Below are 19,662 nucleotides of genomic sequence, written 5' to 3' on the forward strand. Positions count from 1 at the left end.
ATTTTTCTAGCAAAATTACGTCGGAATAGCGCACCAAAAAATTCATGTTAGCACTTTTCAAAATCGCGAAAATTTTCGCAAGAATGGAAAGCCTCACTTCTCTGCCGATTTTTGAACGGTTAACATCTACAAGATATTCTGCAAATCGGCTCCTGAGATTGTATCTTACAAATTCGTTATTCACATGCTTAGTTGTACTGAACTTTGAAGGTTCTGAATGTGAGATTTCTGTGATTCAGAATGATCTATCAGAGAGAAAGAGTTCGCGAAACAAAACTAACATTTCCGCCAGGTTACTCAAAATCACGTTTACATTCACATTTCATATCGACTTTTGTCGCAGGTCGATATTTCAGATCTTATTAAGATTCTATTCAGGCGAAACTGGTGTCTCCACAAGTACGTATTGCAGATTCAATGTACGGATAGAACTCATTGCTTATCGGCGCAGTCTGGGATTCCGTTACCAATTTATTACTACACTTGAGCAAGCGACCGAACAAAACTAGACGAACGCGAGAACGGAATGCAGACCAAGAAATGCAGACGATCAACGACACCACAGACGACACAAATATTTTCGAAAATCGAAACGTTATACGGACACTCTCAGAAATATCACGAAGTGCAGAACATAGCGGGATAACGGAACAAACCTCAGCAAAATCAAGTAGCTCGATCGACAGAGGATAATACTATATTGAGATCAAAACCTGAAAATATCTTACAAGCTAACTTACAGACTACTTCATGGGAAGAGAAATAAATTCCAACACATAAAACAAGATCCAATTAAATGTCGACTGGACATGTATTTTATAAAACCAACAATTGAAGTGCCAGACTAATAATCCTCGTCCTAAGCTGCGCACAGTTCCCTCGTTGAGTACCAAGCAGGGTGATCCCAATCGTTGGTGTGCGACTCATGTCGCCATCTGCCCTCAAGGAGCCAACGAATCACGTAGAAATCGATCCCTTCTGGCCCGACGTAAGTCGCGGCATCTCAAAGTCGGCGGCCTTCCACGAAGTGTACGAACCTCTTGGAGAAAAGAATTTTCTGTAATGCAAATACAGAATTTGAATTCAGATTATACACATATCTCCAATATATATGCATCATCTCTTAGCACAATAAAATTCCTTTAACACAAAGACAGAATTTGAATTCAGATTATACACTTAGCACCTGATCAAGAAACACTACGGAAAATAATATTATCGAAATTAGAATCAGAAACTCGCGTCAAAATTTCGAACATTGGTAGAAACTATGCATGTATACATAATAGCAAAGAAATGAGAAATATTTAACAATCACTTTAAAATCTTCACTGCTTAGAGATATGATTTTTCTCATTTCTCTGTCTTTAAACTCACAAATAAAAAAAAAGTTAAACATAATGATGACGTTTCTTCAAATTCAGTTGAAATAAAATTAGAATGATTAATATTAATATGAAAATGATATTCTTCAAAAGAAGAGAAATATGGAATTTCTTCAGTAATATTAAAGAATTTGTCCCGATTTGAGAGATTTTATAACAATTAACTTCTCTAGTGAAAAAATGGTTTTGAACCGCTTGCCAAAAAGGCTTAAAAAAACCTACCCCGTTTTTGAACAGTGAAACGTTTTTTTAGAGTTTGTTCTTTAACGTGCAGTTTACCAACGTACTTCCCATTTGGTTCCTTCTGTTTTTATGGATGCTGGACCATAACGAAAGATTCACTTGCGTTGAGCAATGAAAATTTCAGTAAAACCAAGTAGCTCAATCGACAGAGGATACTATTAAATCAGGACCAAAGTCTGAAAATAACTTACAAACTCACTTACAGACTACTTTATGGGAAGGATAATAAATTCTAACACACAAAACAAGATACAATTAAATGTCTAATGAAGATATATTTTAGGTTACTATTGAACGAAGTAACAAATTCATATATGCCCGCAAGGAGCCAACAAATTCTATGAAAATCCACTGCGCCAACATTTAAATAATGGGAGAAGCTCGGATAAGCCCTAACATTTTAATATCAGTTGCATAACATTACTGTTGGACTGTCACACTGGCTTTTATTATAAGTCAACCGCTCGGCCTACGAACCGCGTGTAAAATGTAAAGAACGTGCTTGGAACGTGCGATTGGTGGGTTTACGAGCTTCGAATCCTCAAACAAGATTTGGTAACTGTTAATAAATCTTCATTCGAAATAACAACGAATGAAATTCCCTCAAATTAGTGCTAACTTTTTGGTCAAAGAGAAATTTTTTTTAATCAATTCTGACTTTGCCTGCTACAATTTTATATTATGTTTTCAATAATAAACGTATTTTTGTGAGAGGTTAGTATTCTATTTGCTTCCAATACTACAAAATTTCGATTGTAGTTGTAACAGCACACATGTTTATTGCATGTTAATAATTTTTTCAACAGTTAACAATGCTTTCTCAAAATAGTCAACGAATTATATTTATTTGTTACAACAACACTCTTTTCTCAGTGCAAGAATTGAATAGACTCGAGTTAGCATGCACAACCGTTGTCTCTGAGATCTCTTTTCTTTGTACCCTGAGTCCAGTGTTTTCTGAGGACCAGACAGTGCGCCACATTTCCCACACACGTTGCCGTGGACAGCCGCATAGCCCCCTGAGTTCATGCAAGGAGGCAACCTAGGCCTTCCCTGGATGGTCCCAACTTAGGCCGTTTTCTTTCTTTGATTAAGGGGGGGGTAACGTATTAAATTTTTTTTTTTTTCAATTTTTTTTTATTTTTCTAATTGATTGCACAATATGTCAAGAATATTGTGTTTAAATTTCAAGTCGATTGAAGCAAAATTGAGGAAGTTATGAGTAAGCGTCCGTTGCTCCGGGATGAGGTTTTATACCTGACCGACAGTTACGCGACGCGCTCACCCGGCCCAATTAAAACCGAACGGGTCTGTTCAGGTAGAGTCAAGAATATTCGAGGCATGGTATATACATCAGTTAAACACTGTACGCCGTGCTGAGCAGTAACAAGTGACGCTAAAATTTTGACTCTGTTTTCCTTCAATTCGTACATCGAAAGTGTTACTTTGTTATCGTTCGTGTTCGTACATCGAAAAATGCCCCGAAAAATTAGCCAAAGTCTGTCAGTGGCACCGCTACAATCGTTGAAATTGCAGCTCATGTAGCTGCATGTACTTTCAATGAAGGTTCTTTTGCGTTGCTGGCCTTTATGCAAGAGATGCACATCCCGACAGGGCCAAGTTCTCACGAATGGGCACGACAAGCTGACGAGTTGCGAATTAGTAAAGCAGAGGAGCAAGCAGCGCGTGACAGTAAAGAAGAAAGAGTTTTGCGTAGACAAATGCAAAAAGATGCTCTAGACCATCTTGATGGAAGCCTTTTGCTCTACGGACCTGGCATCGACGACTCTGTGGGAGTATAGAAAAATTATCGAATTTTATGTTGAATTTTTCAGTACGCAAAACTCTAAAGCGTTTTTCTGAGACTTGTCATTTTTGAAGTCCGTGCCCACCATAACTAAAAATCTACTGGACCAATCGTTTTGAAATTTTGCACAGTGTTTTTTCACATTATTCACCAGGTATTGTCGGGAGCTTTTTTTTTTTTCAATAATTATCAATTTTACAACAGCAAATTAGACGTTTTTTTTAGCGAAAATCTGGTTTTTGGCTTCCAAGTGCTACGAAAAATCGAAAAATCGAAAAAAAAAAAAAATCCTCCCGTGAATACCTCGACAAAGATCTCCTTTAACAAATGCATTTTGATTTTTTCGTTTCACATGATTTGGTTGCGAGTTATGATGGGCACCGCAAAACAACTTTTTCTCGAGGCGCCTCCGGAGATTCATCGTCAGTCGCTCAATTTTTGATATTTTGCAATGAAAATTTAGGGAAATATTGTTCAGATGTTACATTATCATGTATGGATTGCCTGAATAAACTAACACCATCCGTATTGCCAAAAAAAAATCTTAAAAACATGCTTTTTTTTCACCGAATTAACCTTACCCCCCCCTTAAGAGAGACGAGATCCTCTTACGCTACACTTTACATCGTTGGAGCGCACTAGACGCGAATGCGGATAATCTATCAATTCACTTATATAAATAAAAAAGCAATCAGACAATTGAATATAGAAAAATGTCAAAATATATATTTTGCAAAGGAAGCAAGTAAAAGTTTGACAAATTCTACAATAAAACTTGCAACTTGAAGTGATGTTCATAATTTGGATTATAAACTGCCCACAATCCTTCGGGCCCTTGACGATCCACCTGGTTCCAGTTATAAATCGGGGACTCTTCCCCATTACCATCTTTCGACGAGCCACCGAACTCCACAATAATCTATTGCATCCTGCGAATCTCAAAGATGTAGGGCCGATCTTTCCAAACCATTAGCTTCACTCCGGATAAGTGACTTGGTGTAGCGCCTATCTTCGATGTCCTTTATGTTCACGAACCTCTTCAGGGAAACGTATGACTGTAACAAAACAAAAAAGCAATTTGAAAATCAAGTCACACCCTTCGATTTGAACTTAGTGCAATTGTACGAGACCACTATACTCACAGTGATTTTCAAGATTTAGACTATTTTCGAGAATAATTTGTCATATTTTTGTTAGGACCGAGAAATCCAAAGCGTAATAAGAAAACTTCCTCAAACATAGACTTATATAGACTGACCCCTACCCAAAGACGTAATCCTCCAGACGAATATTTACCAATTAGCGCTTCACCGCTTGCTTTCCTGAACCAATCGTCTCGTGCTTACACCCCGTCAAGACTCTACTCCCTAATTGGTAACCTTACCATCAAGTGAATCAACTTCGACCAATCATTTTAGACCCGCGAGACTAAGTAACAGTTTGTGACTGTGATACGTGATAATAATGAATTTGTACAGCAATTGTACAACAAACTACTAGTAGAGATCTTGAAGGAGATTGGATGAATAAACGGGTATTAAATCTAAGTGTTGTTACCGATTATTGGTTCAATCGCCCGTAACGATCGTTGGCTCTCCCCAAAACTTGACAAACTTAGACTTTGATTGAGCTGAACGAGAAGTCCTAAGGAGCTGCTCAGCAGATTTCCCAGATTCATATACCATCAGCTACGCAAGTCAAGGGTGTAACTAAATCAGACAGCGAATCAGAATTAACTCGCAATGTTCCTTCTAGAACGTAACTGATCTACTTATAAATAAAATGGTGGCAGCGGACCGCGAATGCCAACTGGAAATAATTCAAAAATCATCGATTGATCAACGTTACTAAAGTCAATCAATAATTGGGGTTGTAATCAATCCAAAACCCATCAGGGATTGGCAAAATGGAATAGACTTAATTCTAAACGGGAGCTTCTTCGCCACATCGTTCCTCCGTAAGCCATTGAATTCCATACATACATTTCGGATTCATAGTTCGAAGTATCAGACACTAAGCACTAAACTTCATCAAGGTCAAACAACGTAACCTCATGAATAGCAAGGTTCATTTTTGATGCAACCTGAGCAGGATATCTCGAAGCTTCGATGGACTCGTCACGAAGTAAAACGTGTACGTTATTAGCAAAATGAATCGGAGTATTAATAAGACACACATAATAAGTGAGATAAATATAGTAAATAGAACAGCACTCTATGCAAAAACGCAACATACCTATGGCAGATTTGCGCAGGCTCATCCAGTCTGGGAAAATCAAATTCTGCCAAAGCAACATGAGCGAGTTCACCCAGAAACGTTTGTACATGGGATACTTGGCTGTCTCTATGACAAAGAATGACAGGAAGGGAGATCTCGTGATTGCGGTACGTGATGCTCAAGACTTACTTGACATTCAAAGTAATAATACGAAATTTTTCAATGAAACAGACTTATATAGACAGACCAGTGCCCGAATACCCAACCAGACAAAAATCAACCAATAATGGAAGACTGACCCTTTCCTATCCCTAAGACAGTAACTCCGCTCACGGCATGACAGAAAGTATAGAAATTTAAAACAGCAAGGAATATGTAAAATCTCCAGAAAATTCACTTTTATAAGTATATATTTATAACCTCCTTTTCTTAGCTGTTCAGATCTAGCTTTGTGGCATCTACCGTGGTGTTTTGTGGAAGGTTTTTCAAATGAAAGAAGGATAATTCACCCAGGCCAAATAGGGCGCCGGTGGACTAATGAATGATGCAATTGCAATTGCGAAAATGGTAAAGTAGAGAAAAAGAATTAACCAATGCCAGATAGGACGCTAACGGATATACTAAAATCGGTACGAAGATAGTTTAGTAAATTTTCCAGTTTGATTTAGTCCTTATGAAGGTAATTAATTTGGTGAATTCACAATATAGATTTAACACGATGATAAGGTTCATTCAATTTTAGTTGTATCGAAATTATGGTGATTGATCATTACAGTGAAAACGATGTTTATTCAAATAAGAAGACAGGCACGACATTCCTGCAGAGTTATTTTACTTGCCTTGTTTCTAAGAGATTTTGTAAACTATTCGAATTGTAGGTTCACGTTGAAGTGTTCTTGGTAAAAAAATTTCTTGAACTGCCTCGGTTAGAGGGTTTTGAAGAACTGTTCTAGGTGGATGACGTTTTAAAACTGCCCTGATGCTGCATACTGCAACCTTCATCTGAGTTCATTCTTTAGCGTGCGATTGTTTGACCTGTTTCGTAATTGGTACCTTCCATTTTTACATGGAAATTCTTACCCACACTTGTGTGAAAGACTGGAGTGGGCCTCACTAACCTACTATGCTAGACCCAGAGGGCAAGGAGTGGTTCAGAATGAATACGAAGGCCCAAATATTATTTCGACGTATGTGAATCTTCCACATCGGTACAACTTCCATAAAAATTGAAGGAAGCAATCAGGAAGCATGCAAGTAAATTAAACCCTCATGATGGAATCTTCCCTCCGCATAACATATTCATACTCGGAAACGCAGGTTTTACACTTATACGATGCCAATCGCCCTACTAGCTGATTGCAACCTGCGCATAAAACCATACCTGGAGTACTGTGTCTTTCTACGAGCCAGTGGGTCTCCCTCGTCGAGTAGGGATCGAGAAAACCATCGCAACAGTCCCGGGATACTGCCTCTCCACTTCTGGTAACCACATATTTTTCCTTCAAGCAGTATGTTTTTTCAAAAATCCAGTCCCACACTTCCTCCCATCGTTCAAGTTGGTCCGTTGGATATTCTACCGACCACTCCGACATCACGGCCAGCACATCACACTCCAAGCTGCTCATGATAAAGTCTTGGTGGCAACTAGAATAATGAAATTGAAAATATTACATTAGGAACTAGTATCGTAATTGAAATTCATAACAAGTAACATTATTCAGTTACTTGCTTGGATCTATAGTAAAAATTTGGTGAATTTCTTGAATGAAAATCGGCAAACCTTTACCCGCGTTATTCTTCCAGCCTCAAATTCTAATTTATACAAAAAGGGCATGAAATAGAAATAGACAGCTGAGCGTGATGAGCAATTTGAAGGAATAAAAAAATTATTTTGCAAGCCAATGACGATACACCTAGTAAAAGATATTATCCTCGATGTAATGCTGGTATTACGTGATCGGTACATTTTTATAATAGGTAAATAAAAATCAAGAACATTTAATAATAGGCTTCCGTAGTAGTAAAATGAAAAGAGCAGAACTTAATTATTGCACTACGGAAAAAGAATTGTTAGCAATCGTGTACGCGTTAGAAAAACCGAAACGATTTTGGGAAGTGTGGATCCTTCAGGATCAATTAAAAACTTCCATTAAACTATAAGATTGTTATCGGGAATAAGCGAATTGATCGAAAAGGCAAAATTCGTGCGGATAGGTTTGATGCAACTAACAAGATGACAAACTTCAAGATGGGAGACTTAGGGTTACTCAATCTATCAAATGATTTAAATTTCTTCCAAAAAATATCGAAATTCTATAATATATAATTAAAGAAGCAAGTAGGAAGTGTAACTTACCTATTAGAAAATTCGATTCCAGGAGCGAAACGCGGCCGGTTCCATGTAAACCTATTTCAATTGTATGTAAAATAGTTATTGCGTACACGTAACGTGGAATCAAGGCAGGGATAGGAGACAAGATATTTCAGAGTTGGCAGAGGCTAAGTTTCAAACTGACACAAGTCAGCTGGCAGAAATATAAACAAACAAGAAACAGATGAGTTTGACATTACGAAGCAGGTAGAGCATGTTGCAAAAACACAAAGTATATAAGGTTGTTATGTGTTATAAGATCCTTAGTCAAATTATTACCATTGTGGAGGCGTTTCCTGAAAAGTAAAAAGAAGTTTACGATGATAATGGGACATTGGCGGTCATCATCAGGCGTCAGGGAAGTTTAAATTGGGAACCAAGACGGTGCGACTAGGATGCACGATTCGAACTCCGACGGCAAAGAATCTGGTAAGAGATGATGAAGAAATTGAAAAACTGCACATCTACAATCTGCGCATATCAAAGATGTCGTCACAGAAATGTAACATGGTACCCGTGTATCTGACAACTGATTGCACGTAAGTAGATTGCTTGAGGTTTCTTATTTAGTTTCGAATATTCTGTTTGCTGAAAATACCAGTCATAAACGCTGAAGGACAAAATATCAAGTTTTTTTCATGACCTACAAAGGATAATTACGTTGACGTTATTTAGGTTAGAATTTGGTGCCTTTATGATGTCACCGCCGATGTGTTTTCTGATTGGTTCACCTAAAGCGTATAATGTATTGTTCCACCTTATTTCCTTACATTTTAGTATAAATGCAGATGCTTCGGATGGGCAAATCAGTAGATGTATGACATAGCGCCTACCTGACTCACCATGCGTTACTTTCAACCGTTACATAGGTAAGGTGGTGTTCCCTGACGGAAACGGAGGAATTGAGCCTGCCAATATCTCAAATCATCGCGGGCCTTGGGTTGGTAATGGAAATTCAATACGAACTAGACCATGTAACTGTAACATACAACCAAGTAGTTTGTAATTATGTACAAAAAAAAAAAAAAACCAATTAACTTATAAGTCAGCGGATACTCACAGATGGAATGTACAAAATAAATGGAGCAATGATGATGTATCCAGGCACAAGTTTGTCAAGCCAAATTGCCCGTCAGGCAGGGCTCTCAGAAGTTTCTATCATATTCTGACCGCGATAACGTAGAACAAGTCAAAGTTACCAAAGAAATAGGACATGTATTTGTAAAGTACATAAAAACAAGGGAATTCTCTATCAAATTGCAAAGTAAATCGAAATGACTTGAAACATATTACAGGTAGCGTCGAAAAGACGCAATGACGAGGAGATCTCAACTCAGCTCAATGACGGAGTACAAACAAGCGGATATGATCCATTAATATTCAATTTTCTGTAAGGCTTTCTGTAATCCTTTGTTGGTCGTTTGTAGGTGTTTTTTGACGCAATCCAGATGCTTGCTAGTCGTAAAAATTAAAACATTTGTAGTGAGGCATTAGTCCCTTGAGTTTGTCCATGGCAGCCGTGGCGCATTTAACTTCGATAGCTTCTCATTAACTGTAAATTGCATTAACGTAATTTTCCGTACGATGAATCATTGTATTGGTGAATTTCAATACAATTTACAGTTAATGAGGAACTGTCGTAAGTTAGATGCGATGGAATTGTACGAGCTCCCGGAACTAGTTCCTAACTACATTCGTTTTAGTTTGTTTTCTTGAGGGAGAAATCTTTTTTTCAATTTTTAAAGATAATTGAGGGACTATTTAAGATTGGGGAAATGGTAATAAACATCCGCAAACGATTCCGCAAAAGTAGAACTCTATTCGATGGCAAAATATGACTATAAGGGACTAATGTCACAAAAATTCTCTAGCCGATTTTTCCAATTAATAATGACTAAACTATCGAATATCGACCGTCGAGAACTCATTATCGAACATCAGCAAACCCACAATAAACGATTTAAAACAATCAGCTCATTCGGGTCTTGATACAGAGCTAAGTATAAATGGCGTTGATTTCGATTGCGTAGCTCAATATGGTCTCGTCCAATGGCTGTGTCACCAAATTGTGAATTGTGATAATTTATATGAATTGCTCCCGGAAAATGATTTTTGCATACCGAGTATTTTTCGTCACAATCATAACCTCTAATTCGCACCAGGTGCCAAATATTAATTCACGCAGAAATGAAGTACGTGTACTTTCTACCTTACGAGTCAATACATTGTTTCCTTAAATCTGTTCCATTGTAAATAATTACGTTCAGCGATCGTGCGGCGGCTTCAGATCTCGTTTGACTTGTCATCTTCGTTGCTAAATGCGACGTCGAACGATGCGTCAAGTGTGAATATTTTTAAAACTCCTAAAGCATCGTACGGAACGAAACAGCATATGCTGATTTCATTCGTCATGGAAAATAATTTATCCATCGTCGGTTAGGTTTCTCGATAACCAGAAACAAGTCTGTAATCGCAAAAACGTGAATCAGTTTTTGCGCCGTCTTTTTGTGGCAATACAGCTTTCGGTTGAAGCGTTGGCATCTATCAAAAGTCCAGGTTCCGCTTTTTCGGTAGCAAAGGTTCAGGAACCGGAACCTCTGTGGAAGGGTCCGAAGTTCGGAGAAACGAGTCCACATTAGTTCCGGAGAATTATTTCTCGATTGTCAGTTTGGTTTTTAGGATAACCAGAATTGAGTACTGAAACTTGTTCAGATAATTTCATTTCGTATCAGTTGTTATTCAAATTCGTTAAATGAATTATAAATATAATAAAAATTCAAGACAAATGATGTGGTCAGTCAGGGAAACATTAGATTTGATGTAGACTGATATGCCACATGTTAAAATCAGATTTGATGCACCATTGGCACACGTACTCGTAGATATATCATTCTGGTGGCAATTTTTTATACATATTGTATCGCGAGTTAAACCTAAAAATAATCTAGCGTAAATAACGAAAAATCGTTTACACTTTGGCACAACTCTGTCGAAAGATGCTTATATAATCCAAAAATGCTATACTTACAAGCTATACGCCACAGAGCGGCGAAATCTTACTCTTTTGAAAGATGTATAAGACATATAATTGTGTATTATAATCAAACGATTTTGGAAATTAAAGGATAAGAATTCAGAAAACAATCGAGAATTAAAAATCAAGATTCGATATCGGAAAAAAGACTTAACCTTCTATTGGGTTTGCTAGTGAAATACCCACAACTAATTGTAAGATAAATCGTAGATTAAACTACTATTACATTATTTGTTCGAAATAACGGCCGTTCACTTAGGTATACTATAAAAAAAATCGTGAATATGAGGAAAATAGTGCAAATAAGTGGATGACGCTAATCACCTCCACGAGTACTGAATAACCAATGTAACGTGAGGTGGTAAAAGACCAAAAAGGAAAAACAGTACTCCGAGGAACTTGAATATACTATCTAGCTGTATTACTCGTGTACTAAGTAAAATTACATAAATTCTAATTACGCATAATATCAAGTTTTTGGAAAATTATCTATAAGAAATTGTTAAACTAATAATGGGTGAATATTGGTCAGTGAATAGTACTGAACTGTAATCACCATTAATGAATCAACATACAGAAACAAATATGGGAAAAATGAATTGATCTAACTTAGACTATACTGTTGACTAATCTAACCTATAAGTGTATTTAACATATTCAGGAAATAGTGTAAATAGGGTAATTCCCATAATGCAACGTTAGTCTTCAACGCTGTGATGCATAATATACTGGTGAGCCTGCAGGCGGTTATGAACTTCGGTTGGCACCATTAAACGCGATGATTCAAAACAGTAGTTAAGACAAATGATACAATCGACCCGTAGATTCTGTTCACTCGGTAGTACTAACCATAAGCTTGAAGTACTCGTAAACCAAATGAACGTTAAAGGAAGATGATGAATGTACCCCCTGATATTTGATTCTAGACCAGATGGAGTATGAGAGCCTGACATTCCGGGGTAAAATCCTCTCTTTTCAATTACACTTGAAGTCCTTGAATTCTGATTAATCATATTACGTAGTGTAGAAAAATCCTTACATGGCCATTCCATTTCGTTGTTCAACTATTCACGCATACGAAGACTTCGAGATGATTCACTGACTAAATATCCAGTGAATGAACGATCAGTAGTCAATCGTTCATCAATTACACTAGAAGTCTTTCGTCTCAGACTAATCGAAACACGTAAGGTAGAAGAATCCTCTGGTTGCCATTCCATCTCGTTATTCAACTATTCATGCATGCGAAGATTTTTATATGATCCAATTACTATTCTCATGAAATAACCAGACCATGTTGGATAAGTGAGTTGAATGACACGTCTTGAATCTAATTTCGCCTGATCATTATGTACGTACGTTCTCTTAGAAGCATTCGCCGCGTTTGATGAAACTTGCAAAATATCTGCAGCAGGCAACTCTTTTGGCCAGGGTGATGGCCTCTTCATGTTGATTGCAAATTTGTTCTTGATTTCAGAAGTCAGCCACTCCGTCTCGGTGTTCAAGTCTTCACACATACGAAGATTTCTAGATGATCCAGTTAATAAGCGATCGGTGGTAAATCAGTCGTTAACTACGTTCGTAGTCTTTCATCTCAGACTAATCGAAATACGTAGGATAGAAGCATCCTCTGGTGGCCATTCCATCTCGTTGTTCAACTATTCACGCATGCGAAGCCTTGCCTTGGTGAAAGCTTTTTCATGTTAATTGGACATTTGTTTTTTATTGTGGAATTCAACCACTCCGTCTTGTTGTTCCACTATTCACGAATACGAAGATTTCTAGATGATGTAGTGAATAAACGATCAGTGGTCGATTGTTCGTAAATTCGCGTTCTTTTGAAAGCGTTCCCTACAGTTGGTGGAACTGGGAAGCCACAAGCCTTCATTTTAGATTCCAACGAACGAAACTGGAGTGCATCTTCTCGTTGTCGAGTAGTTCTTATCGGCGTCATTACGAATATCACCGCATTGCGTTTTACATAAGAATATAATTTGAAAACGGAGCAAAATTAATTCCTATAATGTGATTGTGATAATCAAAGTTCCTTGAAGCATTTTTCTGGCTCGTTATTTTGAAATTGAATATTAAAACAGCGATAGTTGGAAATGTAGAAAATTACATTTCACGTCGGTAGTTAATTGGTGTGACTATTGTGAAGAGAACTCTTAGTTCAAATTCACCGCGTAGTGAGAATTTTGACTCTGGAGGTATAATATAAATTTGATTACTAAGAGAGCAAGTGAAACAGATATAAAGACTCGATCACTTTTGAGAAGACGAGCGATAGAGATAACATGTAAAGAAGTTCTTTAGTCAAGTAGTACAATTTAACCGTTGTGAAATATAAATCTCTTTAATACTGATGTTACAACTAAATTAAAATGAAACAAGATTAACTTAATCCATTAATATGAAGAAGGCATTCAATACGTAGAAAATTTAAATTTCGAGAGAAAAGGCTTAATTGAACAATGTGAATGTGGCGGAGATTTGGTAATCTACATTTATTCTTATAAATGCCATCGCAACTTGTAACTAAATACATTATTAATATATAAAGAACTATGAAAACGAAGTTGAAGAAAATATATAAAGGTTTAGTCTACGAAAAAGATATCAACGATAAATTTCTTCTATGATCATCTTCGATCACCTCATCTCATCTCCACCTCATTTCGAATAACATCTACAGTTCGAAATAAAGATGATGAATCGTATTTTCTCGACCTCAGAATGTTGAATTGAAATGGTAATCTTGGTTATGGAGTTATTATGGTTCGATATAAACGTGAGGTTAATTGATAATTTTCTCTTCCTACTTCTTTATATATAAACAAATAACGATAATATAAATACTCACGTACTCATTATAAACTAATTTACATGTATTTCACTGCTCCAGTGACAACCTTTTGAAGCGGTATGAATGGATGAGTGAGGGAATAATTCTATATATACCTAGAAGGCCAAAAAAGAGATTGTAAACAAGTCAACAGGAAACTGTTATTCATATAATGTTACCATTAAGCATCTACGCAAAGAAAAAAACCATAAATAACTAAATCGATATAAGTAAGCATCCAAAAATTTTCTTGGATAAATAAACTGTCTTTGTACATATTATTTGAAAAAAAGCTTCGCCGCGTTAAAAAATAAATCACAAAATGAATATATGTTAGTGAAGTAAATTATAGAATTTCACACTATAAATGAGGTGCTACGGATTTTGTTACCTTTTGAAATATACGCAATATCTTAGAAGCTACGGATGCAAAATGCAACTTCTGAAAAACTATCATTAATCTATATGTATTACACAGGTGTATGTAATACTAAAAATTGTCACCAGAATAAAATACGCGTCAATAATGCCACCTCGACCATTGTACATAAAATTGAATAAGATTCGTGCAAAAATCTGATCATGACATGTAACGACAAGCGTTTTTAAGTACGCGTTCACTATCAATTTTACTGACAATTAAGTTGCCTGTGACAATATTGTAATTTCTGAAGCATGACTACAAAACAACACCGCATAGAAGATCAATGGTTATTGCATACTCATACTGCTTCGTAACTGTTACGAAAAAATACAACAGTACGTGATACAAATTGATATTTTGTATACCTTTGAAAAGTTAGTCAACGAAAGAATCTGAATCACTAGTTGAGTGTAAATCAACATGACAAACAAATTTTAGCAAAAAATCGGTAAGTATAATACACTTTGAAAATAATTAAACAGTATTTGAAGCTTGTTTTTAAATGATTGAAAATAATTTTTCTTTAAACTGGGTAAAACGTGCACAGCAATGATATGTCTTTGTATAATGAGCAAAACCTTTTTGTTTCTGACTCAATCGTAATGTTCCCTTTCCAACATGAAAAGCGGAACAAAAGCGGCATATATTCCCTCTTTACTTTTCTTCATCATTTGTTGGAAAAAAGTAGCACTATTCTCCCGCATTTGCGAAAAAAACAGTATCGGTATCAATATTTATTAATGCAATGTCTGTTCTTGAAAATTGTCGAGTTGAGACTCGCCGTACCATGGGAAGGTCGTGAATAATTCGGAGCCGTGCACGTCGAGTTCATCGGTAAGGTTATATTTTGTTTCGTCCGTACTTACTTTTCTTGCGGGTAAATAATACGTTTACAAAGAAAAGGATGAGAATCGATTGTGGAAACACACGGAAAACTGGTTTGAGAAAGTAGAGCGAGGATCAGACCGGCACATCCGCTTCCGCTGAGCGTTGGAGATTTTCTGACTCGGCGGCCGGTCGGCGGAGAGGCGGAGAGACGGAGCGAGAGCAGCGCGACGCGCGCGCCCTCTGGCTAGGACCTCTATCTCTTTCATGACCACGGTCTTACATACAGGGGCTGGATTCCGACCATCAAGTGAGTTTGAGTTAGTGAGTTCTACGGTTTTCCGTTCTCCATACTGTTATTATAGTCGATGGTTAATGAACATCACGGTCGGTACAGAGCTTATCGATGTTAAATATTGTTACGAAGTGGCACACGCTGTTGATAGACGGCGATAGCTAAGAAAAGAGAGAAAAATAGATGTTAGTTCTGACGTTTGTTTGTATTAACCATACATAACCTCTTATTCCTTTTCAAAAGGTTGGGTGTTGAGTATACTGTATACTTCTTATTTTAGAGTTATTTTACTAGAATGCGAATTTTGTTGTACTCACTTGTCACCGAGGAGGTCAAAGCGTCATAGGAGGTTACGTTAGAAACCGTCACCACAGGCAAAAAAATAATAGAAATAACACGGGGTGCTAGTGGGTGGGCAACTACCACGAGCAGATAGAGAACGATTTATTAGCCGCTAGATGGCACAAACCGCAAGTTCCTGAGCCATACACTATTCAGAAAAGAAGAGATTGACATCACACTACACATTTCCGTTTCCATAAAGACGAACACGAACTCACTTGATGTTCGGAATCCGGCCCCAGGCCTCGCCTCGCTAGCTGAGAGAGCCAAAGGTTTGACAGGGCCGGGAATTTCCCTACATGTGGCATTTATGGCGCGACGCTGACTCTTCGCCTCGACTCGGGGGCGAGCCTGCACTTTTTCACATCTTTGATCAGTCTTCGCCGCGCTCTTCGTGCATACGCACATATTAGTTAGCTTCATTTTTTCCCTGCCTTTCGCATTCCTACTACGCCATCCTAATTTCTGTAACCTGACTTTTCTCGTTAATAAAGTATTTGTTAATCCCATATTACTGTTAACCATAATCTCTGGCGTCAATCATTCACTAATCACCCGACAGTACCACAGTCAATGACACGTTTGGACTATGTTGAATTATTTGTCTCAAACAAGTTCAACAATTACATAGACAAAAATCTCAAACAGGAGAAAGCCAAAAATAACACTTTGGAAATGAAATTCAATCAAGAAACTTTAAATGATATAGTCGCCGAATGCTCGAGAACAATTCCAAACCAACATATACAATGCCGTCATTGATACTTTGAGTACAGAATTGCAGCGTCGAAGTCAGCTTCATCGAAAAATCAACTTTTTAGATAAGTTCTCGACGTGGAGTTCGAACTAAATAGCAACTGGTGCTATGAATCTTGTGTCCAAATATACCAAAGACTTGGAACAAAGTTTACGTGAGGAATCCTTCACCTCAGCAACCACTTAAAGACCGTGGTTTTGAAAAAATTACTGTTATTTCACAATATCCACATTTGATTTGAAGCATCGATCGGCGTTAAAGAAAAGTGCAACACTGCAAATTATCTGTTCCAATAAACGTATCTACATGTCACAACATAATCGTAGACTAATCTCGCAATAATCAGTCGCGAACAAAAGGCTTTCAAAAGATAAATGATGCTTTTTGCTACAGTAATTTTACGATTCGGTATCTATTTAACCGTTTGTCAATTAGAAACTGTTCGATAACAATTACAAAAACTTGTAAGTTCCAGGAAATGTTTTCATCGAAAGTACAATCCGATCCAAGAGTCACCTGTTGTCATATTTTGTCAGCGTTCACATATATTTCAATAGTCATGTACGACTAAAACCCCAACACAATAAACGGGGGTTAGCGAAGCTCACAGTGAGCGAAAAATAATAAATTTAGTGGTTACCTGCAAGATTTCCCCACCGCCTGTTAAAATGGATCACCCGATCGAAACGTTGAAGCTCAAATTCAAAACCATAGTCCTTGAATGACCTTTCTGACGAACCACTACCAGTTATCTTTCATCGGGTCACGGAATCTCAACTTGTTTGGATGATCCCTCTCGAAGTCTTGATGCATAACTCTTATCCTGGCGCTCTTTTTTAAATTACTATACTATAAATTAATATATATGTCGCATCGCCAAGGAGTTCGAGATTTTCAAGCGACGCTGCGTCCAAACAGTGTTCTCGATTCCCGGCCGATGCTTATGCAAACCCAAGTGCGAGGCGCCAAGGGATCGGGCTCTATGGCTGCAGAAGAGGTTGCGCCTTATGGGTGCATTTCTGGGAACAGACTCACCCCCTTACGGGTGGTGTGGAGGGTAAAAACAACTAATGGCTTACGTGACGGAGGGACGGCGATTTTTGGAAGTGGAAAGAAAAGGAGGCTTGACACACTTCTTTTGGGACCACGACCGAGAGAAGACGTTCTAGATCATTACACCGATATTTGAATATTGTATCATTGACCTGCATATGCAATAAAACTGTATTTAACCGTGTCACTGCGGCAGTCAGTGAATTAAATTTCGTGTAATCTGACATATATATATATGTATATACTAGAGAAGCTTCAGCCCCCTGTGAGGTTCGCGCACCAATTTCCATTGTCGAGTTTTAATGGAAGGGGGGAGGGAAGGCTGTAAGGGGTCAGATTTTTGTAGGTATAGGAATGTACATGTACAAAGGATTGAGTATTTGGGGTAGAGGGTTAAATCTTCATAGCTACAAGGGCATAAACGTAGGATGAAGGGTTGAATCTGCACTGGAGACACACATCCAGACTCCGATACGGGACACTTTACAGGGTAGCGAATTAAACATTTGAAGATTTTTTTTTATTTTTGTTTCGAGTATACGCGACAGCAGGCATGGAGTGAGCGGGAAATTTGACAGCGCGTTGCGGCAATATAAACGAAGAACTTTGACATAGGAAAGAAAAGAGCGAAGCTACACCGCGAGTCCGGCGCATCGAAGGGATGTGGAGAGAGCGCCAACGAAGAACTCCCAAAGCAAGAGAATCCAAGGCCGAAGAGATTTCCTCATATTGGACAGCGAGTCGTAGCCGAAAAATTACAGCATCGTAAAACGTCAGGAAACTGTCGACACGCAACTAGCGAACGATGGAGCACCGACAGCTTGACAGCAAATCAACGTTAGCGATAAGCTAGACTTCAAAAATTTCTTAACCCGAGAACGAATAAGATCTGGGTAATTTTTCGCAACCTGTAGCACCGATGTTCGAATTTCGACACTTTTCGAGAGAGTTAGTGGAGATAGTTGTTAGCGGTGTTTTTGGATTGAGAGCTAAGTCCTCCCGGATGTCTGACTACACTGTGGGAGATTTTTTAGTGTCACTGAGACCCGGTAAGCGCTATTAATTTTCTGTGGACCGATTTCGAAAACAATTTAGATCAGCGCACAATTAACGGTTGGCCGTTTTGGTAATTTAGTTACGAAGATACTCGAAATTCGTTTGCCATTTTTGTTGCGACGTATACATTTACATTAAAATAAGTAAATTCGACAGATTAATTTAATTATAAAATTACCGTCAGCTTTTATAACTAGACCGATTGTAGAATTCTAAGTACTGATACACCGATTCCGGTATGTGACCAGTACACATCTAGCAAGACAATATGTTTACTCGGGATTCTACAATTGAACTAAAAATACCTTTCTCGATGGCAAATCAACGCGTAAAAATTCCCTTAACACGAGCTTTTCTCGTTTTACAACATTCAGTTGGTCGGCAGATATGTATGGTAACCAGCCTAGACAGCGTGGTCGCGAAATTATTGCCTATTGTTCAACTTTTTAAATTTCACCTGATCTTTTTCGCACCTTTAATGTCCTTCAGGTCTCTTTCCCACCAATCCTAAAATTTGTTATATAAGGATCGCATGGGCAAAGAGACGTTATTAGCGATTCCGCCCTTGCCAACGACTGTAGTCCGAAACTTTGGAGGCTACCATGCGGCAGCGATCACAACGGACACACATAACATGTTCGAAGAAATCCCAAGTCTAGGGATAGCGGGAGATATGGTTATGTCACTAGCCATGCCTGATTTAGAACCAACGCCAAATTTTCGAGTGGCGAAACCTCCCCAAACTGAATAGACGACATCACTAGCCGGGAAATACTATCCAATTGGTCCAGGAAGACCAGAGATTGGACAGCGTCTAGCTGTATACGGAATTACCGCTACAACCTTCACTGAATATGTAGCCGGGACCAGGTTTAACCTGAAATATATACTTTCCCTATCCGATATAGTAGGACGTTTCGATACTTACAGAATCGACAAAACAGTATTCAAGAATCAGCAAGTGATGGGAGGCGAAACACAGGTCATCAAGACACGACCTAGTGAAAC

At 38.0% G+C, this 19,662-nt stretch overlaps 1 protein-coding gene across 1 annotated transcript in view; it reads right to left on the reverse strand.

Moving 5' to 3' along the window:
- Positions 1-787: 787 nt before the first annotated feature.
- Positions 788-19,662, reverse strand: part of LOC124293678 — a 164,828-nt gene continuing 145,953 nt past the window's right edge. The window contains exons 2-5 of the mRNA XM_046735588.1: positions 8,303-9,001; positions 8,009-8,059; positions 7,034-7,296; positions 788-4,490 (exon numbers count right to left, since the gene is read on the reverse strand). Coding sequence (XP_046591544.1) covers positions 4,441-4,490; positions 7,034-7,296; positions 8,009-8,059; positions 8,303-8,358 — 420 coding nt within the window. The 5' untranslated portion in view covers positions 8,359-9,001 and the 3' untranslated portion in view covers positions 788-4,440. The remainder of the gene's footprint in view (positions 4,491-7,033; positions 7,297-8,008; positions 8,060-8,302; positions 9,002-19,662) is intronic.

The sequence above is a fragment of the Neodiprion lecontei genome, chromosome 3 (genome assembly GCF_021901455.1).
Source record: "Neodiprion lecontei isolate iyNeoLeco1 chromosome 3, iyNeoLeco1.1, whole genome shotgun sequence".
Taxonomy (NCBI): domain Eukaryota; kingdom Metazoa; phylum Arthropoda; class Insecta; order Hymenoptera; family Diprionidae; genus Neodiprion; species Neodiprion lecontei.